At 37.4% G+C, this 26,074-nt stretch overlaps 1 protein-coding gene across 1 annotated transcript in view; it reads right to left on the reverse strand.

The window, feature by feature from the left end:
- Nucleotides 1–1,620: 1,620 nt before the first annotated feature.
- The window catches only part of GALR1 (galanin receptor 1), an 86,222-nt gene continuing 61,768 nt past the window's right edge, over nucleotides 1,621–26,074 (reverse strand). The window contains exons 3-4 of the mRNA XM_072604060.1: nucleotides 8,825–8,910; nucleotides 1,621–2,866 (exon numbers count right to left, since the gene is read on the reverse strand). Of these exons, the coding sequence (XP_072460161.1) occupies nucleotides 2,860–2,866; nucleotides 8,825–8,910 (93 nt within the window). The 3' untranslated portion in view covers nucleotides 1,621–2,859. The remainder of the gene's footprint in view (nucleotides 2,867–8,824; nucleotides 8,911–26,074) is intronic.

Below are 26,074 nucleotides of genomic sequence, written 5' to 3' on the forward strand. Positions count from 1 at the left end.
ATGAAGGACCTGGGGTCACTCATCAGAGTAAATGCCATTTCCATGGCAAAAAGGCAAGTGTCATCACTCCCATCAGACAAATTATTTTTCTCTACCTCCCAGCACAGTTTTTCAGTGCTGATATTCTTGTTGATGCAAAGTTTTCTTTCAAAACTCCATCATCTAAATGGCTTTCATTTTCTGCTATTTCAATGGTTTCTTGGAGAATAAAATATGCTATTAATGTTACATTGATGGCTTTATCTGATTACTCATCCCTGTGTATTTCTGTTTTAGATGATAACTTTCTTAATGATTATTTAAACATGTATTATTCATAGATGAACCTTGAAAGGCAATCAATCAGTTCTAATAGTCTCTTCAATGAATGTTCTTTGTGTTTCATTCTCTAGCATTAAGACACCACTAATGGAAACAGTTTCTTACCTGCTTCCTGCCTAAAAAGCAAGTTAAATACACACACACACACACACACACACACACACACACACACACACACACACATATATACATATACATGTATATATATTATATCTTAACACTCTTATGGCATCTTAGAACATGAAACTTGGAGGGGACCCAAGAGGTCATTTAATGAAATATAAAATCAATCATCAGAGCACATAGTTGACCTTGTTCAGGAAGGCAAGGAAGAAGATATTTGAGTCACTGATGTTTTCAAGTAAATCATCCCTCAGAAATCACAGCATTTCTGAGTCTGCAAATCTTAATTATGGATGGGGTAAAAATGTCCTACTTGCAGTCAAAACCTATTTTAATTGCTAGGCCTGTTCAGACTTGAGTGCTGTCTTTTTTCCATCTCTACTCTCCCATCTCCATCAATTCTTACCCTACTCCAGTATTGCTTTGTTTTGTTTTGTTTGGAGTTCACTTTCAAGTTACATTAAATGCCTGACAATAGCAGTAATCAATAATAATAACTAATGAATAGGTAGCATTTGTAGAGAGCTTTATTTTGGCATTCTACAAATATGATCTCATTGGCTGAAATTCCTTTATCACATCATTTACTCCATGAGAACAAAGGATTGAAATTCCTCTGAATGTCAGAAATGGCTATTCCAGAATTTTCTGAAGTAAGATTTTCACCACCTCCTTTTGGACTTCCACTGTAGAATCTAATCAATGTGAGAAGAAATATGGCATAGTGGAGTAAGTGCAACTGTATTTCTCCTCCTACTTAATTTCTGTGTGACCCTGGGCAAGTCACTTATCTTCTGTAAACTTTAGTTTCCTTGATTGTAAAAAAGGGGCAATAATAGTTGATGGAATCTTAATAAAGCTGCCCCCAGTCCCAATATTCTAACTTCCTTATAGGCTGCACTGAGCAGCAGGCCCATTGCCCCTACCTAACCACTCACCTCCACCACCACCACCCCATACTCAATATCTTAACTTCTTTATATATGCCTCACTGCTCTCTAGAAGAACAGGTATGTGCATGAGCTCATATTTCCCACAGAAACAACAGGTATGTCCATGCACTCAACCACAATCACATCTATCTAGTCTCAGACAGAATAACAATTCACCCCATCAGAAAGTATCACCACAGGATGTCCAAGCAGGATGTGAACCCCAAAACAATAGAAGGGACTTTCCATAAGTGGGCTCTGTGTCAGTAAGTACCCAAACATATACAGGGAAGGCCTGCTACCACAGATTCTTAGATCTGAATTCATAAAAGGAAAGGCAACTTTTGAGGGGTTAACAATCACTTTAATCAAGCACGTGTATCATTCCTTTAACCAAGTACATTTATCATTTACCTAGTTCAGGGTAGTCAGCACCCTGAACTTCAAAGAAAATACAGAGAAGTCAAAGATCAACAGACATGGCTTCCTCTCCCTGACATTCAACAGACAAGTCCAACTCTCTGACCATAGTTACCAGAGAGGGAAGCACCAACATCTGGGTTTTCTGAGGGGGAGGGGCTGTTAGTGGCTTCACATAGTCACAACCCACACTTCCAGTAAGCCCAAAAGTAAAACCTCACCCTCAGAGTATTTATACTTTTTTTAAGAGCCAGAGGGCATTACAACCCTTGAGAACTAATGTCTCATTAACAAAAAGTGTGTGCCTTCCTACAAATCTTCCCTAATCAAACTCCCCTTAATGGGCAGGCCTATTAATGGGTGGGGAAGGTCTTTAATCACATTAACAATACAAATACATATACTGTTTCTAGTCAAAGAAACTCTTGTTTCTATACTTTACTCCTAGTGAAGACTTTTGATTGACAAAGGCAAGATTCAACTTAATTATACTAAAGCAAAAACAGCAAAATATCCTATTTTGCTTGCCATTACACTGTACCCTTCCAGGATCCTTGGTCTTACAATCTAAAGGGCCATGAATGCTGGAACAAACAGAGGCTTTATACTTCTCGATTATACTAAAACAAAAACAGCAAAAGATCCTGCTTTGCTTGCCCTTACTTGCACAGTAATAATAAAAACTGTCCTTTAGGTGAACTTATGACAGAGAGGCTTATTAAAATATCATTATAATACATATATGTCCCCCCAAATGAATTTTTTTGCATGCATTGTGGGTAATCACATGCACAGTTCCACCGTGGCTGGGACCCCTCCCCTATTACATAATCCCTCCTGTCTTTTTAATATTCATAATTTCTGTTATATAATTACATCCTTTACCCAGTAAAAATCCATCTTGCTTTCTCTGAAGTTGCTGGTTCCTCTCAGAACTTAACCTGCTTCATGAGAGGCAATCTCAGCAAATGCTTATCCTTGGATTAGAGGTGGTCTGACTCTGAATTCTTTGAGATGGTTACACCACAGCACATCATGAAACCACAACAATAGAACGGATCTTTTAAGGCCTGTTGAGGATAAAAGGAATTAACGTAAGTAAAGCATTGTACAAACCTTCAAGTGCTACATACACATTATTAGAATTATTGTTGCTATAATGAGATGAGTGAAAGTGGTCTCCAGAAGTCATTACACAGTCTTCATTGAACAATTATAACTATCTTCCCTTATTATAATATTCAGTTCTGAGTAAATGGAATGGTTTTTGTAATACATGCTGGAGAAGATTTACTAGGACAAAGTATTTTAGAGATGAGATGAAGACACGTATTCAAATTTCTTTTCTTTTTTACTTTTTTTATTTATTGTATTTTCTAGAATAATAAGAATAAATCTGGGTTATAGGTCTAAGTTAAAGAGTAATTTCATTCTGTATCCAAAACAAGGAATTTCATGAACATCAACCTAGTTAGGAATATAAGTAAAGTTCACATAAACCACTGAAATACATGAGCCAAGTGTCCCAAGGCAAAGATTTGTATTCCACCTTTCACTCTTTGGAAAATTTTTTGTGAACATTCTTCTTTTGTAAGAAGACCTGAATTTTTTATTAAACTATAAGTAGAAAACCTCCCTAGGAAACCAATATATCTAAGACCCTGCTGACATCTTTTAGGAAGGTATATGCTAGTATCTTCTCTCAGTGTTCTTTAACTTCATACAGCAAAACAGCAGCATAGCAGAAAGAATGTTCATTGTATAATCTGAGGACCTGGATTGAAATACTGTGTCTAGCTTTTATTACATTGTGACCTTGAGTAAGCCATTCAATTGTTCTAGGTCTCAGCTTCATTTTGTACTGGAAAGTCAAACTTGCCTATCACTCTAACTATCTTTTGATTTCCTCTGTTACCATTCTAATCCCCTATGATGAATGACAACATTTTTTATGATATTTCTAAAAGATGTAGTAGGTCTTCTTAGAGCTGATCAACATTGGCCTCTTTGGCATCTGTGACTGGAGCATAGACTTGTATTACTGTGATAATGAATGTAGAGTTTTGTCAAGTTTTCACTGGTAATAGAAAACACTCTTTTTTTTAACAACTCAAAAGGTGACTCTATACATGGACATCACCAGAGGGTCAACACAGAAATCACAATGATTATATACTTTGCAGCCAAAAGTGGACAACCTCTATATGGTTAGTTAAAACAAGACCTGGAGCTGACTGTGGATCACATCATGAGCTTCTTATTACAAAAATCAGACTGGAAGAAAGTAGGGAAAATCATCAGCTCATATAGGTATGACCTAAATAATGTCCCTTATGAATATGAAATAGAAATGATGGTCAGATTTAAGCAATTATATCAGTAGACAAAGTGCCTAAAGAACCATGGACAGATGTTCACAATATTGCGCAGGAGGCAACAACAAAACATTTTCCCAAGAAAAAGAAGAGCAATAAAGCAAAATGGCTGTTTGATGAGCTATTTTACAAATAGCTGAGGAAAGGAAGAAAACAAAAGGGAAAGGAGAAAGGGAAAGACATCCCCAAATTTGTGTAGAATATCAGAGAAGAGCAAGGGAATATGAGAAGTTTCTCTCAAATGAGCAATGCAGAGAAATAGAAGAAAACAATAAATTGGGAAAGACAAGAGATTTATCTGTTCAAGAAAATTAGAGGTATCAAGGGAACGTTTCATACAAAAATGGATATGATAAAAGACAAATGGTAGAAACTTAACAGACAAAGAATAGATTCAGAAGAGGAGACAAGAATACACAGAAGAACTAAAGAAGGAAGATCTCAACATCAAGGATAACCACTATGGTTTGGTTATTAATCTAGAGTCAGACATCCTTCAAGGTTGGGAAACCTACAACCCTGAGGCCACATGTGGCCCCTAGGTTCTCAAGTGCAGCCCTTTGACTGAATCCAAACTTGGATTTGTTCTATGAAGTTTAGATTTACTCAAAGGCCTACACTTGAGAATCTAGAGGATACAATGTGGCCTCAAGGCTGCAGATTCCTCATCCCTGTCCTAGAGAATAAGTCAAGTAGGCCTTAGGAAGCATTACTAACAGTAAGGCTAATGGAGGTGATAGAATTACAGCCAAAAAGGAATTAATTATTTTTTTAAATGTTTTAATTTAATTAAAATTTAATTTTAATTTAATTAATAAATTAAAAATCCTAAAATAGAATACTATTAAATTGATACACTCAATATGCAGATTTGGAAAGTTCAACAGTGGCCAGTGGATTAGAAAAGATGAGTTTACATTCCCATCCTAAAGAACAGTAATGCCAAGTGAAATTTAAATTACCAAACAATTGCGCTCATTTCACATCTTGTCAAGGTTATGCTTAAAATTCTATAAGCTAAACATCAGCAAAATGTGAACCAAGGATTACCAGAACAGCAGGCTGGTTTTTGAAGAGGTAGAGGAACTAGAGACCAAATTGCCAACATTCACTGGGTTATGGAGAAAGCAAGGGAGTTCCAGGAAAATATCTACTTCTGATTCATTGACTACACCAAAGGCTTTGACTATGTGGATCCCACAAAAATGTGGCAAGTTCTCAGAGATGGGAGTACCAGATCACCTTATTTGTCTCCTGAGGAACCTGTATGCCGATCAAGAAGCAAGAATTAGGACTGAACATGGAGCAAATGATTGGTTTAACATAAGAAAAGGAGAATGATAGACTTGTATATTGTCAACTTGTTTATTTAACTTATATGCAGAGTACATCATGTGAAATGCCAGGATGGATGAATCAAAAGCTAGAATTAAAGTTGCCAGGAGAAATATTAACAAGCATATGTGTACAGACAATACCACTCTGATAACAGAGAGTGAAGAAGAAATAAAAAGCCTGTTGATGAGGGTAAAAGAGGAAAGTGTAAAAGCTGCCTTGAACCTTAACATAAAAAAAAAAGGTCTTGGTAAATGGTCCCATAACTTTCTGGTAACTAGAGGGAGAAGAAATGGAAGCCGTCTCAGATTTTCTATACTTGGGCTCAAAGATCACTGCAGACAGCTGCTGCAGCCATGAAATTTAAAAAATACTTGCTCCTTGGAAGGAAAGCTATGGCAAATATGGACAGCATACTAAAAAGCAAAGATATCACCTTGTCAACAAAGGTTCATATGGTCACTGTGGTTTTTCCAGTAACAAAGTATGACTGAGAGTTGAACCATAAAGAAAACTAAGCACCACAGAATTGACACTTTCAAATTGTGGTGCTGGAGAAGACTTTTGAGAGTCTCTTGCATAACAAAAAGGTCAAGTCAGTTAATCCTTAAAGAAATTAATTCAGACTATTTGGTGGAAGATCAAATACTGAAGCTGAAGCTTAAATATTTTGACTACAGAATGAGAAGATGGGATTCACTGGAAAAGATCCTGATGTTGGGATAGACTGAAGATAAAATGAAAAGGGGACCGCAGAGGATGAGATGGATAGTGTCAAGGAAATGATGAATATGAAGTAGTACAGACTTTAAGTGATAGTAAAGGATGCTTCTATTCTGGTCCATGGAGTCATGGAGAGTCAGACACAACTGAAAGATTGAATGACAACAACGGCACAGGAGATCTCAGCTTCCTTTACTCCAGAATGAGGGGATTGTATTAGATGTCCTTGGAGGTTTTTCTAGCTCTAGATCTATGACACTATACAAAGTCATTCATCAAGTCAGAGTCAGTCTGAGTATCCCCCATGTTTTAACCTTGCTGGACCTCTCAATATGGTACTGGGCCAGCCTGCAAGAAAGGGCTGGTTCCCCTTAGGACTAATCCCATCTCCTGCAGACTACTGGCATCACCTGAGGGCTAATCCTATCTTCTGAAGAAGGAGAGGAACTAAGGAGACACTAATCTCACATCCTCATTGAAAGATCTACCAATCAGGTTGGAACTTTAGCTAATATTTTTGTGAAGGGGGTTCAACTGTTTCCTATTTGCAATTTGAAGATACTGTTATCATCAATATGCCAAAAGAGGACAAGCTTATAATTCTGGGCTACTTTAATGCTAGAGTAAGCTCAGACTACCAGACTTGGCAGGGAGTCCTAGACAGGAATGGAGTTGGAAATAGCAACAGCAATGGTCATTTACTGCTGAAGACTTATGCATCTCATGACCTTCTCATCACCAACACTGTCTTTCCTTTACCTAAACGCAATAAAACTTCATAGATGCACCCTCGCAGCAAACATGGGCATCAAATAGATTATGTGATTGTAAAGAGAAGAGACAGACAAGATGTGAGAGTGACAAAGGCAATGTGTGGTGCAGAGTGCTGGACTGATCGTAGATGTATCCTTTCCAAGCTAAATATTCACATTCATCAAAAGCACCGCGCCCAAAGCAAAATGACTACCAGAAGAATTAATGTCAAAAAATTAGAGCTCTTCTCAGGGCATGAACACTTTGCTGCTGACTTGAAGGGAAAGTTGAGCCAGCATACAGTTGGCAACAGTGGAGCAGAAAAGCAGTGGGCAGCTCTCAGAGAGTTGATGTACAGCACTGCATTTGCTCATCTGGGTCAGAATACTCACAAACACCAAGACTGGTTTGATAAAAATAATGGGGAAAACCAGAAGCTGCTAAATGAAAAAAAGGACTCCACAGGATTTACCAGCAGGATAGTTCATCCACCTCTAAGAAGGCAGCATTTAATTCCATCAAAAGCAAAATACAAGCAAAGTTTAGAGAGATGCAGGATTCCTGGCTCAGTAAGAAAGCCAATGAAATTCAGTTTTATGCTGATAGTAAAAATCCAAAGTGCTTTTATGATTCCCTGAAAGCTACTTATGGACCAAAAATTTATAGTGCATCACAGCTGTGCTGATGGTGGAGCCACATTGATTAGCGATAAGGACATGATCCTAGAAAGATGGACTGAACACGTCCATAGTGTTCTCAACAGACCATCATCAGTCAATGCTGAGGTCATTGACTGTTTAGCTCATGTTGAAGTCAATCCCTCCTTAGCTGAACTTCCAACTGAAGAAGAGGTTTTGAGGCCATTAGGCTCCTCTCATGTGGCAAAGCACCTGGTGCTGATTCTATTACAGCTGAGATTTACAAGGAAGGGAGACCATTGCTCATACAAAAGCTGAATTAAATATTCCAGGTTATATGGCAAGAGGAGGTTATTCCCCAAGAGTTCAATTATGCTTCCATTGTCCATGTCTATAAGGGTAAAGGGAATAGGTTGTCCTGTGACAATCACAAAGGGATCTCTATCATAGTCATTGCTGGCAAAATTCTTGCTAGAGTCCTCCTTAATAAGCTGATCCTTCACCTGGAAGATGGTCATATACCTGAGAGCCAGTGTGGCTTCAGAAAGGGCCGAAGAACAGTCACTATGGTGTTTGCTGCCCAACAACTCCAGCAGAAATGCCAGGAGCAGAACAGAGGTCTGTACACAACGTTTGTTGATCTGACCAAGGCCTTTGACACTGTTAGTCATGAGGGCTTATGGAAAATTATGTCAAACTCTGGTTGCCCAGAGAAGTTCATCAATATTGTATGTCAATTTCATTATGGCATGTTTGCTCGGGTTCTGGATAATGGACTAAGCTCTCGTGCCTTCCCAGTCACTAATGGAATGAAACAGGGCTGTGTGCTTGCTCCCATGCTTTTTAGCATGATGGTTTCAGCCATTTTGTCAAATGCTTTCAATGAGTATGAACACTGCATCAAGGTCATCTATTGCACTGATGGTAAATTCTTCAGCTTGAAAGGGCTACAAGCCAATACCAAGGTGGAGGGAGTGTTGGTGTGTGATTTTCTGTTTGCAGATGATTATGCACTCAATGCAGCCTCTGAAGCTGAGATGCAACAAAGTATGGATCAATTCTCTGCTGCCTGTGCTAATTTTGGCCTAATAATTAACACCAAAAAACACAGATGCTCCATCAGCCACCACCACACTATCCATACATGGAACCATCAGTTACAACAAATGGAGAAGTTTTGAATGCTGTAGATAAGTTCACTTACCGTAGTAGTGTACTTTCCAGGGATGTACACATTGACAATGGGGTTGATGCACATATTGCCAGAGCAAGCTCAGTGTTTGGAAGTTTCTGAAGAAAGATTTGGGAGAGAAGAGGTATTAGACTGACTACCAGACTGAAGGTCTACGGAGACATTGTGCTAAACTCATTGTTATATGCTTGTGAAACATGGACAGTCTACCAGCAACATGCTAGGAAACTGAATCGCTTCCATTTGAATTGTCTTAGTAAGATTCTGAGGATCACCCGGCATGATAAGGTACTAAACACTAAAGTCCTTGCTCAAGCTGAACTAACAAGTATTCAAACTATGCTTCAGAGAGCACAACTCTGATGGGCCGGCCACATTGTTCGAATGCAAAATGTACACTTGCCAAAAAGACTATTTTATGGAAAACTTGCATGGGGCAGGCGATTACATGGTGGCCAGAAGAAACAATACAAGGACACTCTCAAGGTCTCTCTCAAGAACTTTGGATTTGACTGTGCAACATGGGAGACACTGGTACAGGACCGCTCAGCATGGCATGCCCACATAAGAAAAGGTGCTGTGCTCTTTGAGCCAAGCAGAATTGAAACAGCACAAAGTAAAGGCAGGATGCACAAATTTGGGATATCCACCCCAAATATTCAAACAGACTATCTGTGCCCAACTTGTGGTAGAGCATTCCGAGCTCATATTGGTCTGATCAGTCACAGGTGGACACACTGAAATTTCACTTTACAATGGTGATGTCATTTTGGCCATTTTCATAGAGGAAGGACAACAACCGACCATTTGCAATTTAATTTACTTGTTATTCATTAAGTAAGTGGGACTCTGCCTTATAGACAACCAAACATAAGTAAATGAATGACTCCTGAAAAAGAGAGAAGCTCAACAAGAGGATAGTATCAGCTAAAGGGGAAAAAAAGCATTAACAGTGAGTGCTGTAGGGAAGACAAATTAGAGGCCTCCACACAGTTGGTCTCCTTCCTTTGTAATAAATATGCCTTGCATTTTTACTTCAGCCATTTTGACAGCTATTACATGTTATTCAAGCTAAATTAAATGCAAAATAGCATTCCCCAAAGCAATGAATAAGCTAGTAAGCCAATTTTTAAAACAAAACTTCTCCAGGGACTGTTTTCCCCTCTAATGAAAAAGGAAATGAAAATCTCCTCATTTTGAAGCATTTCTCTTTTCTCTGACCACTCAGCTACCAAATCAGCCTCCTTTGGGTCATCGGCCTACCATTATTTAGGTTGGGACCTTTCTGGAGTCTCATTTATTAAATGAGGCTAGTGGTCCAGAAAGATGACAATCATGTTTTCTAAGTCAGAAATTTTGTCACAGGCCATCACAATGGAGATAGTTTTTACATATCTTCATTAAAGGTATATTTTGGGGTACAGAGAGGTGAAGTTTAAACAAACCATACTTTCCCAGGTATTCTCTAGTCCACCAGAAGAGATATGGATTGAACTGTATGTGTTTGGAATCATTCTGGGCATTCTAAGACTTTACTGGATACAAAGAGAAAGTCTCCCACATCCATTGAGCACTGGAATAGAATTTGAGAAATATATATTATGATTCTGGTCAGATTCTGGCAGCCAGATAGTCTAGGGTCATTTTTAAAGTGGCATTCCAAGGATAAAAATAATTATTTGGATTGTGAAAGATTCTCAAAATATATTTTTAGTGCTGTGTATGTTTTGCACAGCTCACCAAACCTCCCAGCTGCTAGAAACTGAACTGATATTTTTAAGAAAATTAATTTCTTTCTCAAGGAGACAGATTGTCTTCTTTCTGTTGAGATGGTGATTCTCTGGAAGCTGAATTAAGGGCAGGCTGGAAGGGTCTGCTTAACATAAACATAGAGGCTAGAGAGCAGGTTAAAAAATATTTGGACTAGAAATGTCACATATAAATGCCCTGTGAAATTTTGAAGAGAAATGGTTCCTTTGAAATAATATCAGTAGTTAATCTGGGAAGCTGATGAGGTCTAATCTACATAAAATCCCTATTTGTCTAGCAATGATATTTGACATTTCATCTTTAACATTTCATTCCTCTGCTTTCCTCAGTGCCTTCTCCAAGCTGACATTTTAAAATGAAAATATTCCCGTATAGAATAACAGTAAAATCATTAGCATGTTAGTACAAATCAGTTATTCAAGTGGGATTTCTTTACGATGAAAAGATCAGATGCCTTAGATGAGGAAAGGAAAGAAGAACACTGAATGGGAGGGGTCAAAAAAAGAGACAAGATCAAAGATATAGAAGTAGAAAGGACCTTAGAAATCACCTACCCTAATTGCCTTGCCTTCCACCCTCCAAAAAAAAATTAAAAAGACATCTCCTATCCCAACCTGTATTTTACAAATAGGGAAACTGAATTCCAGAAAGGTCAAGTGAATTAATTGCCTAAGGTCACACAGATAGTGCCAGGATATTCATCATTTGAATACAAGATCTCTGGGAAGCCACAAGAGCATCATTCATTATCCAGAACCTCTGCAAACATGCCATCATGAACTCGATATGCAATGCTGATGAACTTCTAGAGGGAACCAAATTTTGATATAATTTTCCATAAGCCCTCTGAACAGACAGTATCAGAGGCCTTGGTCAAATCTATAAATGTTATGTACAGACCTCTACTCTGCTCCTGGCATTTCTCCTGGAGTTATCTGGCAGCAAATACAATATCAACCATTCCTCTGGTTCTGAAGCCACACTGGCTCTCAGGTAGATGACCATCTTCCAGGTGAGAAATCAACCTATTGAGGAGGATTCTGGCAAGAATCTTACCAACAATGACTAAGAGATTGTCCTTCCTGTGATTCTCACAGGAACAATCTATTTCCTTTACTTTTATAGAGATGGACAATGGAGCTTTTCCAGTCTCCAGTGTAGTGAAACAAAGCTGTGTACTTGCTCCCATGCTTTTTAACATGATGTTTTCAGTCATGTTGTCAAAAGCCTTTAATGAGGACAAAAGTGACATCAATGTCACCTGCTGCACTGATGAATTGCAAATTCTTCAACTTGAAAAGGCTAAGACTAAAGTGCAGGATGGGTTGGTGCATGACTTTTTGTTTGCAGATAGTTGTGCACTCAGTGCAGCCTCTACAGCTGAAATGCAGCAAAGTGTGAATCAATTCTCTGCTGCTTATGCTACTTTGGTCTAACAATTAACAACAAGAAAACACAGGTGCTCCATCAGCCACCACCACAGCATCCATACATGGAAACCTCAGTTACAGCAAATGGAGAAGTTTTGAATGCTGTAGATAAGTTCCCTTACCTCAGCATCACACTTTCTAGGGATGTACACATTGATAACAAGGTTGATGCATGCACTGCCAGAGATAATCTACATACTGGACTCTTTCCATTCTGTCATGGTGCTATGCATTATATAAGACAAATGTCAGTTACTTCAGTTTTAATTAAATCAACCATGTCATCTGCAGAAATCAGATCACAAAAGTATTTATTACATTTCTTACTTCTATTTTGGTCTGGATCTGTGATTTTATCAGTGGAAAGATGACTTATGAAGTCTTTTCCCAAATGTAGAATAGCACACAGTCAATTACTCATAGCCTTGAAGAGCTCTTTGGGGGCCCTAAAACATTAGGTGATTTTCTCAGGTTCCCAAAGTTACTATATGTTAGAGGCAGGCCTTGAATTTAAATTTTGGCAGGAGGGTAGATTGTCCCAAGCTCTGAGATCTTCTACAGCCCCCCCTCCCCACTCCTGTGAGGCTGGTTGCTACGACTGCTGCTCTTGGATCTCATTCCCCTCCCACTTCAGTGAGATAGACCTTTTCTCCTGTGCTGAGCCTTCCAAACACTAAACTAGTTCTGGTATTATGAGCCAGCCTTACCATCCATGTGTACATCCCTGGAAAGTATACTGCCAAGGTATCCAGCATCATTAAAAACATTATGCTAAAAAACATGGGAGCAAGCACATAGCCCTACTTCACTCCATTGGTAACTGGGAAAGTATGAGAGCATCACCCATTATCCAAAACCCATGCAAGCATGCCATCATGAAACTGACGCAAAATACTGATGAAATTCTCCAGGCAACCAAATTTTTCCATGATTTTTTTTTAATCTTAACTTATGGAATAAAACAAATATTTCCACAACATAGTACAATAAAATAATGTTTGCATATGAAACTACAAAAAAAGAAAAAAGGAAGCAAGGAAGAATCTTAACTCTAAGGCTGGCCTTCTACATACTACATCATGTTGTCTCTCTAACTACACAAAAACAATATTTAGGTTGGTACAAATTCACTTAAAAATCTATATCTATGATATTTGAGCAATTACATAGTATGGTAAACTTTCAGTTCAACAAATATTTACTGATTACTTTTTTAAAAAAATTTAAGAATCATTATGCTATACTATATAAGGGATACAAAGATGAATAAATCATGGTTTCAGCCATCAAGAGCTATAGATAGATGGATGGATAGATACACAGATAGCTAGCTATATGACAGATACACCTACATGTATGTGCATATTCTTATATATTTTATTTATTATGTATTCTTAATACAGGTTTATCTGTCATCTGTCTATCCATCCATCCATCCATCTATAGCTCTTGATGGACAAAACTATGACATTCACATTTTTATCCCCTATATAGCACAGCATGGTGATTCTTAACTCCTTGTGTATGTATATACATACATACATAAGTATATTCATAGGAATTTACAAATTTCATATAAGAATCTACATGAAATACTAGAGTTCTGGCCGCTCTTAGTAGGGGATCTTTAAGGTACAGTGGCAAAATGGATGGTAATTCATTTTCTTTAATGTAATTTCTACAGATAAAAATGAATCCATTTCTCATGTTGAGCCATTTGACAGTGCCAAGGACTCTGGAGTCAAGAACTCTGCTTCCTGGTTCTCAATATCTTTTCCTGTAATGCCTATAACAGCAATTATCTGGCTACAACTCTATGGAAATATCCTTGTATTGGGTAGTCATGGGAAACATGTGATTGGCTATTTGGGGGTTTCTATGAGTCCTTAGAGTACTTGATGTGTTTTCTGTATCAATTTATGGGTTCCTACAAGTTCTTTGCATCCTTGAGTACCAATCTTCCATACATCGTTGGATAGTGTATTAGAAGTGATAGGTTACAGCTTCAAGTTTTAAGTATTTGTTGATGCAAACTCATGAATCTTTTGTGTTTTAGGGATTTCATTTGTGTTAAAGGAAATAAATAGCTATCTTGTGCCTGATATCCACTATTTCCTTCTCCTACCTTGAGATCATTAAATGAAGGCTGATCTACCATTTAGGTGGAATATTGCATAGTGAGTTCTCGATTAATTAAAAGTTGGACTAAACAGCTTCTGAGATTTATAATTTTGAAATTCAGTAAATTTTGCAGAGTAATATAGTTTCAACTGGAACTATTCAAATGAGCTGGCAATGCCAAAGCTTCAAAAATAGAAAAAAAGGGAAAAATACTAACCTTCAGTACCATCATTCCCCATGTAAGCCTTACTTATATAAAGTAGCTGACACAAGTAGGAAACCTAAAAGATCCAGTAAAAACTTCTTCCAGTAAATGACTCCTTGCCAACCAGAGAGAGGTGGTATCCAAGGGCAACATCATTTTAGAATATAAACTCATTTTTATGGCACAACAGAGCATGGCAGGAAATTATGAGTAGCATCACCTCAAAAGAGCAAAAACAAATCTACAGAAAGCTTGGCATGCAACCCAGATGAGCCACAGTTAATTATAAGAATTAACTTCTCATTTGAGAGAATATCTCCAAAAAAAAATGGTTTACTTAAATTATATAGAAACCTGAAAAACCTTCCGCACAATTCAGTGCTTACTCAATCCAAATGTAATGAAGAACCCTTGAGTAATAAAATATAATTCACAACTATCTGTAACCCAAAACCAATGAGGTCTAACCACACAGAGGTAGCATAATCAGTATTTGGGAAAGTCTACCAGCTAAGAATGTGAAGGTGATATCTGGGTATCAGCCAACCTATCACAAAGCTACATTGCTGTAACTTATTGAGTGCATATTCCACCACGGGAGACATCACACCTGATGGCAAAAAACTTTTAAGCCAGTTGAAGAGTTTCATATTGAGCTGAAATATCCAGTTTACTTCAAAATTACGGTGAACACAAAAAAGTTCAAATGATAATCATAATTCCACCACTCATTTCATACTGTGGTTGGTGCTGCCCTCCATCAAGTCAGGCTTCCATACAGAAGTGAAGCAAAGAATCAAGGAAAGTATTCGTTTGAAGGAAATCATTCATTTATTTCATGAATCAATCAGTATTTGAAGCTTCTGAAAGGTATAGCACATAGGTATTTAACAAATTCTTATGGAAGTGAAAAGTTACATAGAATAAAATGTGATAAATGGTAAGCACCAAATGAGGGACAGATCACTATGGATTGAAGAGGTGGTATATAGGTTTATGAATGAGTGTTGACTGAACATTTTAAGTAAAGTGGACTTTGAGTAGGCACAGAGAATAGGGATTGGGCATTCCAGGAATAATGAGCAGAGGGTGGGAAAGCAAGAGGAAAATTCAGGAACATTTCAGAGTTCAAAATGACAGGTTGAAGTAAAAGAAAGAAAAAGTAGATCGGAGTGGCCAAAACAAAAGTTTTATGCAACATAATAGCAGAGGGTAAACTGGAAAGGTCGCATGGAACAAGATTGTAGAAGGCATTGAATGTCAGGCTATGCAAGTAAGTGATGGGAAAACACTGAATGTTTTTTGAGCAGGGACATACTTTAATGAAAGTAGTACTTTTGGAGGGTGGGGTAAAGATCAATTCAGCTGTAGTCTATAGGAATGACAACAGAGAGAAACATCTATTAGACTTATTAGGGAAGTATTACAATATTGCAGGTTAAAGGATCATAGATTTAGAACTGGAAGAGACCTTAGATGTGATCTAGTACAACACTTCCAGAGGCCCAGAAGGTTAAAAACATTCTCAAGATGGCATAGGTAATATGTAGTAGAACTAGGATTTAAAAATAGATACTTTGAAAAATAAATAATTCAGAATCAGGATGTTAGAAGGACTTTTATGATCAAAGATGAGTTTGATGTTTAATTTCATTTAAAATAAATCTAATTTACTTTGGGATTGAGGATTTGTTTGGGGCAGCAATTGGAGAGACAATGAAGATAAACAATTGTTCTGGAATATACAATGTTAGAGAGTTAGGAGATGGTTAAATGCTTTGCCCAGGGATAGCTAATATGTGGAAGATGAGGGCCTTGAACCCAGCTCTTTCTATTTCCAAGACTACCCCCCCATCCATTATATTACAATTAAGGATCCAGAGGTAAAGCTGAGATTCGATATTTGCAATTTTGCAAGTTAATCTAATTTTCTGGGTAAGAAAATGAGACATAACTAATTGTATACAGAAGAACTGGAAAGGATATTAGAAGTAGACTAGCACAATATCTTTATTAATGGAATCTGAAGGGTCTTCCCCTCCCAATTTGATTGTTTTAATTAAAGGTACCATCCCTTGAGTAACTGCTTAAAGAGGCCTATTCATTGAATGGGTGTATCTCACTCAAAGTGAGAATCTGATGAGATCTTAGCCTAAAATTGCCAGGGTCTCCCACTGTTTCTTGGACCATCTCCAGTCATCCTGATGAATATCCTGCCACTGGATCCAGATGGCTCTGGAGGACAAAGCGAAGTTGCTGACCTTGCACAGCCTTCCCTCACTCAAATCAAAGTCAACTGCAAGTCATGTCATTATCTTGATGTCATGGTCCTCTTCTAGAACAAAGGACAAATACAATGGACAAGAAAAAGTAGGGCAATAGAAGCATTATGTCTTTCTTCTAATTATAATCCTAGTTAGAAGCAAACTCAGATATTAGCCTACATTTACTGACCCCAAATCTATAGTTTTTCTCCTCCAACAAACTTGGAGACTCTAATTCATGAAAAAAATTAGTTCTTGCTTTGAATGAAGTGGTTGGAGAAATGATAAATGTACTTGTTGTTTTAAAAACTGCAAGTACAGTCTATCACTAATTTAAGGTTCCAACAATTCTATAAAACCTATTATTTACAAAGATGAAGTTTGGTTCACCTTCTAGTAATATTTGAATTTTTAAAGGATTCTCAAATTTGAACATCTGAGAATAAAGTGAAAATTGATGACAAGTCTTTATTAAATATTCTTGCTATGATTATTTTCCTGTCATTTGTTCTTAGACCTTTTGCAAATTCCTTTTTTCAAATTATTTTCATAAGAATAGTAATAAAATTTCTGGAACTTTATGCCTTGCTATTTTCCTTAGGGAGTTCAAAATAGATCTCAGTATGGGTCTGCTAAACTGAAATTCAGCAAGGAAAAAATATATCTCTACTTCCCACAACCTCTCTGGAGTCAAAAATAAATGATGAGAGAATGGTCCATCCAATGACTGCTCTCAGCCACTATATTCGAATAGCTCTGACCCATACACTGCCTCATGCATAGCCAGCCATATTTTGCTTTTTGATTATTAGCCTTGTCTCACTGAAACTCTAAAAGCCCATAAAATTTGCACCTCAAATCACTAGATACTAGATCTACCCCTTACCCCTCCAAAGACACAAACACACACACACACACACACACACACACACACACACACATACACACACACTACCTTAGAGTCCAGGTAGGAGCAGAGATAGTAACCTCTGCAAACTGGTTCAATAGAAAGTATCATCACCATTTTGGTCATTCATTCACTATTAACAGTCAACAGAGCTCACTTCTCCCTGATCATTCCCTTCTAACAAAAAAAAAAGTCAGAATCAAAGAATTATAAAATTGGAAAGATCTCTAGATGCCATATAATCGAACCCTTACCTAAGTAATGTATGCTAATGTTGGCATATAGTAGGTGTTTATGAATGGAGAGTAATACCCTTTAATTGTTGGAGATATTCCATGGATCTTCTGCAAACAATTTGATTTGCAACAGCAAGTTGGAAACCAGTAGTTTACACATTTTTATGCACTAAATAGGAATACCTCTAGAGGAAAAAGGGAAATTTATCCTTTAAGGTATACCTACAATCCCCTCCCTTTCTACATATTTTTCTACCACCATTGTGTCCCCTCTATTATTACGGTAACCAATGTACCACTTTCCAATTAAAATTTGTTCTCAAAAAAAGGGTAAAAATATTAGTAATGTAAATCTTATCAATGTACAGAGGTGTATTGTAAGCCTCATTTCTAATAGTGGAGTGAAAGATTTTATACTTGGAGTATAGAGAAATTTCAAGTTTCTGTAATGATCTTGGAGTCACATGTCAAGGACTACAAAATTTGCTTACTGCTCCTTAGTTCACACCACAGCAGCTTTAGGCAGTCTCCTAAAGATGATGTTGAGTTTAGGAGAAATTTCCTAAATTCTTGTCTTCAGCATCTAGCATAATATCTTGTACATAGCAACTGTTCATTAACCGTTCCTTTGTGTGTGTTCATCCTTTGTTGCTGAAGAAGACCATGCCATCAGAGAAACAATGATATGACTTGCACTTGACTTTGTTTTGAGTGAGGGAGGCCTGTGCAGGTCACCAGCCTCTCTTCTCCTCCAGAGCCATCTGAATCCAGTGACCAGATGTTCATCAGGATGACTGGAGATGACCCAGGATGAGTCAATTGGGGTTAAGTGACTTGCCCAAGTGACTCACACAGAGAGTGAGTGTCAAGTGTCTGAGATGAGACTTGAACTCAGGTACTCCTGACTCCTCCACTGGTGCTCTATCCTCTGTACCACCAAATCTAGATAATGGATACATGGAAGACTTTTATAGAGTAAAGGTCTCAAGATATTTATTTGGACAGAATTTCAAACCTATGTCAGGGAACTAGAAATTCATGGCAAGAAGACATGCAGAAACTATTGCTGGTCAATAACTGCATCAAATGCAATGTATATTTAACATGCTCACACATTAGGCAGAAATCTCTTTAACCAAGTAAATATAGATTACACAATATTTGTGGATACTGTTGGCCTTCTAAAACACAGATACTGATAAAAGGTGGTGAAAAATATTTGTGGCAAAAGAAAGTGACTGAGATAAATGGAACATCAAGAGAAAAAAAAATAAACACAAATTAAGGATACAGTGCCATGTTGCTCAGAGTGACCTATTCCAGTGCCAATGGACACCAATAGTCACAATGTGATTAAAATTATGGTTGCCACTTCTCAAATTAGAATCTCTAATTATATCAACTTAAACTAAGCTTTTACATCAACATAGTTGAAACTAGCTGACAGATTTATGCAGTTTGAGATAATTTCTGTTAAAAGGAACATTAAAATGAAAATTTCTTTGCCCATGAGTATAGTGTATGAATTATCATTTAAAAATCCATAGGCTTAAAAATATCATATAATGTGGTAGTCTTAAAGTCTTAAAATGATCTACTCACTCTGATTTTATAATTAATCATTACCAGTTGGTTAACATGAAATATACTTATTTGCATGTGTTGAAAATCTCAATCCTCATAACATCCTTCAAGAGTAATGAATCAATGAATAAGTGGTATTGATTTTAAAAGTCCTACAGCATTCAAAATGTGCCTATGTCTGAGACTGCATTGTGTACTATAGTCATATTCTGTGCCATCCAACTTTAAAGGAAAGTTATTGCTTTGGTAAAAATTTAATCCTTTCAGTCATTGACACCCAACGCCCTTTTCTTTTGGCTCACTAATTTAAACACCAGAAGATGATACCAAAGTTTACACAGAGTTGAAGAATCATTGAATCAAGGTTGAAAAAAAAATTTACAGATCATTCAGTTAATTTTTTTTTGCAGAAATTCCCTCTATCCTATCTCTCATATCAGAGCAGTCCTGCATTCTATACTTGAAAATCTTTCATAACAGAGGGCACACTGTCATTTATGTGTCCCTCTTAGGTATTTTGCCGTTATTCTAGTTATATTTTATTCTGAGCTGAAATTTGACTTTGTGGCTTTTGCCTATTATTCTAAGATCTGTCCTTTAAAACTGCACAGGATGAGTATAATCCTTCTCAATAATTTTTTGAATAACATCATATTTCCCCATTTCTTCTCTTTTCCATGACAAACATCCACATTTCCTTCAATGCTCTTTATGTGATGTGTTTTCCATACACTCCAGCATCTTTGTCTGTCTTCTTCAAATGTTTTGCAATTAGTCATAGTTTCTCTCATAACGGAAGGAACAGAACTGAATAAAATGCTCAAAGTATGAGCTAACCAGACCCATTTCTTTATTTCAGATATCATTCTTAATGAGACCTAAAATTACATCAACATTTTTCTCCTTTTTTTCACTTCAATTACATTACAATCAACTTCAATTACATTTACAATCTACTAATACTCTAGTCTTGTTCCCATGAACTGCTGTTCAGCTGGTCTCCCCTTTCTCCACTCTAAAATTTGGTGGTTGGTATTTTTTTTTACCTAATTGGAACATTTTTTCCCCACTGAATATTTAAATTTTCTTTATTCAGTTATTTGTCCTTAAGAGTATATCCTAGTAAGCTGCTATTTAAAAATAAAATACTATTACCATATTTTTTGTACAGATCTAAGAGATCAACATTATAAGGAGCTCCCTTTCTCCCACCATTGAGGATGTCCTGGAACCAATGCAAATTGGCACTTGTTGTGCAACATACTGACCAGTATGTGTGACCAGGCTCAATTCACTTAAGTTCTCCATGACTCCAGTAACTTGCTAAGAAGTTAAGTGGTTTAAGTGATGTCACACAAGCAGAGGTAGGATTTAATCTCAAGTTGTTACAATTCACCATTTTTCCTGAAATTTTATATTGGTTTAATTCATTCTCTCTCTCTCCTTTCCTTTCTTTTTCTCCCTCTATCTCTTTTTGCTATTTTACATAGTCATAGTATGAGGAAGCTATGTAGGAAAATATATATGTGTGTGTGTGTGTGTGTGTGTGTGTGTGTGTGTGTGTGTGTGTGTGTGTATGTATATCAGAGGTAGGGAACTTGCAGCCTCAAGGTCTCATATAGCCCCTAAATCCTCAGTGTGGCCCTTTGTCTGAATCCAAACTTCAGAAAACAAATCCCCTTAATAAAAAGATTTGTTCTATAAAACTTGGACTCAGTCAAAAGGCTATACTCAAGGACCTAGAAGGCCACATGTGACTTCAAGGTCAGAGGTTCCCCCCCCCACCCCAGTGTACATATATATATGCATACCTATATAAAATTTTGTTTTTAAAGATGAGAAGTTTTAAACAGTGAGAAGTAGAAAAGGAGGGAAAAGGAAGGAAACCTGATGATGCAATTTGACCCAGAGAGTTCACTATTAGGTACATTAGGTACACTCTCCAAGGAAGTCATTGATGAAAAAAGAATCTTCCCTTATGTACTAATATATTTATAGAAATACCTTTTTAGAAAAAGCTGGGTGGTACAATGGCTGAAGTATGGGATCTGAAATAAAGAGGATCCTAGTTCAAAGCCAGTCTCAGATATTTACTAACTACATGACCCTTGACCAAGTCTTTTAACCTCCATCTGTCATCTGGCAAATGGAAATAAAATTAGATAATATTTATAAAGCACTATATTAAAGCTAGCTTATATCACTTTTGTGTTAGCAAAGAACTGGGGAAACAGCAAGTGATAGTCAACTGAGAAAAGAATTACTAAATTGTGGTACATGAATGTAAATGAAATATTACTATGGTATAATAAATGATCTCCCAGTCCAAGGAATTTAGAAAAGGGTCTTTCTCAACTCATATACACCCAGTTTCATTCTGCAAGTTCTGTCCCCAAAAAGGGTCTGGTCTTTCTCTGGTGTTCTCTTTACCTTGGAACCTTTAAAACAAATTTTAGACATGGCTCTTGTCTACAGTCTTTGCAAAAGTGGCCTTTAGAATCCACTTCCAAATACTTATACAATATTCAATATGATTTAGGAAATAGCCCCTTTTATTTCCTCCACCACAGAAAATAGTGAAAAAGAAAAGGACTTGAAGACATCATGAGCAAACGCAGGAAAGATAACACACTCAGTCCATTACACTCCTTAGAATTTACCTGCTATGTAAAAATATTTAATAGAACTGTTGAGTTGATATTTCACTTAACTTCAAACATACAGTCCAAGCAACTTACAGAAAGTCTCATGGAAAGACAGCAAAAGACATGGTTTTGTTTACCTTTTTGTTATCATTTTACTATTAATCCAGTTATCTGTTGACCCTGACAGTGACCTCCTTCTCAGAGAAGAATGATGTTGTGGAAATGGAAATCTGTTAATCTGATGATGTCCAAATTCTAATTGCAAGAATGCTTGACCCACAAGATAACTACTGAGACTAGAAAAGTTCATTGCTCTGCATCGTTACTTACTGACCTATGTTTATAAAATGAAATAGACAGGAGGAAGGCAAACAGGGACTTGAGATCAAATGTCAGGCTCACTGTCAGCAAACACATGTCATATGCTTCTCCTACAAATCATAGTCTTGTAGCATCATAGATTTAGAACTAGAAGGACCATAGAATCATAAATTGAGAACTGAAAGGGACATTAGAGGTTATCAAATCCAAGGTCTTCATTATCTAGAAGAATAAACTAAGATTTGGCCATCACCTTGCAGCTAGAGGGTGTCTGAGGGTCTGAACCCAAATCTTTCTGACTCCAATCCAGCTCTCTATTCAACAGGTCATTGTGCCTCTATATTATCATTGCTGCTCCAAGGGGCAGAGGAGAAATTCACCACTACTACCAACCCTTTGTTGCACTTTAGGCTAGAATTGCAAAGGAGAGAAAGAACTAGAAAAGAGTCTCCAGGCAGATGGGTCATTTTCATCAATCATAAAAGTGGTGGCCTGTCCCTAAAAGAAGCCACGTCCCAATTCAGTTAAGAATTATTGCTAAGGGGAAAGGAGCCAAGATGGTGGAATAGGAAGACACACATAGGCTAGCTCCTAACCCACAGCCCATAAATTACCTGTAAAGAAGAACTCCCAAAAAATTCTGGAGCAGCAGAAGCCACAGAACAATGGAGTGGAGGAGATCTGAAAATCCAACATTAAAGGTCTGTCACACACCAGACCCGGAGCAGAGCCCAGCCCTGCCTTGGCTGTGCAGCACCGAGAGAAGCAGATCTGAGCAGGTTTCAGGGACAGAATCTCCAGCAACAGCACAGGTCCCTCCACCCACAGGTATCAAAAGTCAGTGAGAGGGTCTTTTCAGCTTGCCTAGAGGGGAGCAGGGTGTCTCCATAACTCAGGCACCCTTGGGAATCAGAGGGCAAAATGGATATTGAAAGAATTCACCAGTCACCTCCTGAAAGAAACCTAAACATAGAAACTCCTAGGAATATTGTGGCCCAATTTCAGGGTTCCCAGATCAAGAAGAAAATACTGCAAGCAGCTAGAAAGAAACAATTTGAGTACTGTGGAAGTACAATCAGGATAACACAGGATCTGGCAGCTTCAACATCAAATGAACAAAGGGCTTGGAGTAGGATATTTCAGAAGTCAAAGGAACTACGATTGAAGCCAAGAATCACCTACCCAGCATATTTGAATTTAATACTTCAAGGAAAAAAATGGACATTCAGTGATAGAGACAATTTTAAAGATTTCATGTTGAGGAAAAGACCAGATCTGTATTTAGAATTTTGACTTCCCAAGACAAGAATGAAGAGAAGCATGAAAAGGTAAACAGGAAAAAAAAAAAAAGAAGAATCATAAAAGACTCTCTAAAGCTGAACTGTGTACATTACTACATGGAAAGAAAATATTTTTAACTCTTGAATCTTTTTTCAGTATTTGGGTAGTTGGAGAGATTGTACACATACACTCACGCACATACACATAGATAGATAGAGAGTACAGGGTGCGTTATATCAGAAGAGATGATATCCACATACACACACACACAATAAATAAATAAATAAGATAGAAATTAAGGGGTGAGAAAGGGAGTAATGAAATGGGGCAGGCTATAACTCATAAAAGAGATAAGAAAAATCTTGTTCAATAGAAGAGATAAGGGAGAACGGGAGGGGGGGGGGAATAAAGCTACTCTCCCCACACGTGGCTGAAGGAAGGAATAACATGCTCACTAAATTTGATATGAAAATTTATATCACACCACAGAAAAGTAGGAGAGGAGGCAACAAGTGGAGCAAATGGAATGTTAAAAGGGAGGGCAAATGGGAGAAGGGAGTCACTAGAAATAAACACTTTCGAGAAGGGACAAGGTCAATTGTAGGAGGAAAAATAAGGGGGATAGGGTAAGTCAGAGGGCAATATAATTAGTATTACACAACATGATTGCTATGGAAGTCTTTTGCAAAACAACACATGTTTAATCTATATTGAATTGCTTCCCTTCTTAGTGGGGCTGGGGAGGGAAGGGGGGAGGGAGAGAAGTTGGAATTCAAAGTAGTAGAAATGAATGTTGAGAATTTTTACTGCATATAATCGGGAAATAAGAATTACAGGGATAGGGGTATGGAAATTTATCTTGCCCTGCAAGAAAAGAAGGAAGATGGGGATAGGACAGGGGTGGGGTGTGATGGAGGGGAGGGTACATTGAGGGAAGGAGCTACCAGAATGCAAGATACTAGGAAGTGGGGGGAGGGGGGTGATGGGGAGAAAAATTGGTCAAGTTACAAAATGAAGTAAAAGCAATTAGTGTTAAAACAATAGACTGAATTAATTACTGAGAATAAATCAATGACATCTTCAGTTTGGAGAAAAGAATTTCAGTCTAACTTTCGAAGAGGAAGGTCACCTCTGATAAAATTTGGCATTGATGGAAAAGTCAAGGTTTTAATGACAAATTTGATTTTATGATTGCCATTTAATCAGGAACTAGAACATGTATAGAAAGACATGTAAGCCACTTAAGACTTGCCTAAAAAATGTTCCTTAGCCAAAGTGAAACTATAATCATATTTTAAACCTGGTTATAGGAACTTGCCATTTTGAGATGCTATGGGACTACTAAGTGACTGTTCTTCTGAGTCTAACTCCAGGTATGGGAAGCAAGAAAGGTGATCCGAGCCTCCATTACATGATGCCAGTATGCTCATGAGATGCTAGTATGAACTGCATACGTGATCTCAAGGGAAGAGTAGGAGAGCAGCTGTTCAGCATGGGCTGAGGTGGGATTCTCTGGACTCAGTTTCCCCACTGACACCTGGCAGACTTTAAGCCTGACTGAATGCAAGTGGACAATTTACTCCTGCCTGGAATAGACATGAAGTTGGGGAGATATTGTATCCCTGCAATGTCCCTACTCTTGGTGGCAATTTCCTATAGTCAAAAGGTTTGTAAGCTTAATACCAGATCTATTTAGTTTGGGTAGAGGAACATCCAAGGCTGTCTAAAATTAAGCTATTAAGCATAGGACTTTAGACCAACAACATTAAGTTAGGGTCCTTTTATTCTTAGTAATACGGTAGAGACAATTAGGTCAAGAAATGTGAAGTTAGCAACATAAATATTATCTGTGTCTCAGTTGGCTTATGTTTAAAAAAAAAATTCTTTTATGGTCCATATTGTAAATGCTTTAAAAAGATGTATCACCTGACCAAAAGTGTGAATTGCTTTATCTGTTACAAACTGTGTTAAAAATAAATTTTAAAAAAAAAAGAATTATAGCTAGCGCAGCCCTAGTCTTTGGGAACCAATCAAGAATTCATTTTATCATTCCAGAAAGGACCTCTTAATTACCTCTGCTATAAAACAACCGATGTTCTTCCAGGGATGTTGTAAGACTGCAAGGGATAGAATATCATAAACCTAAAAGAATTATAGCTGAGAATCCCACAGAGGGCAATGAAGAAGCACATAACTGTTAAAAACAGCCTCCAATACATTGCCTACCAAGAATTGCACAAAAGGAAGTGGCTTATGTTGTGTCATCACAGAGATTTATGTCAAAAGACCTCTAGAGAAAGGTCCCAGCAAGATGCGTGTACCCCATGAGAATTTATGAAATGACATGGAAAAGAGTTATCCAGTGTGAAAGAGCATGAGTTATAACTTCTATCATTTTAGGGAGCATCTATCTTGATAATATGAGAGATATATCTAAGTACCAAACTATTAGATGATTATATATGTATATATATATGTATATATATTATATATGAATA

The sequence above is a fragment of the Notamacropus eugenii genome, chromosome 4, assembly GCF_028372415.1.
Source record: "Notamacropus eugenii isolate mMacEug1 chromosome 4, mMacEug1.pri_v2, whole genome shotgun sequence".
NCBI lineage: Eukaryota > Metazoa > Chordata > Mammalia > Diprotodontia > Macropodidae > Notamacropus > Notamacropus eugenii.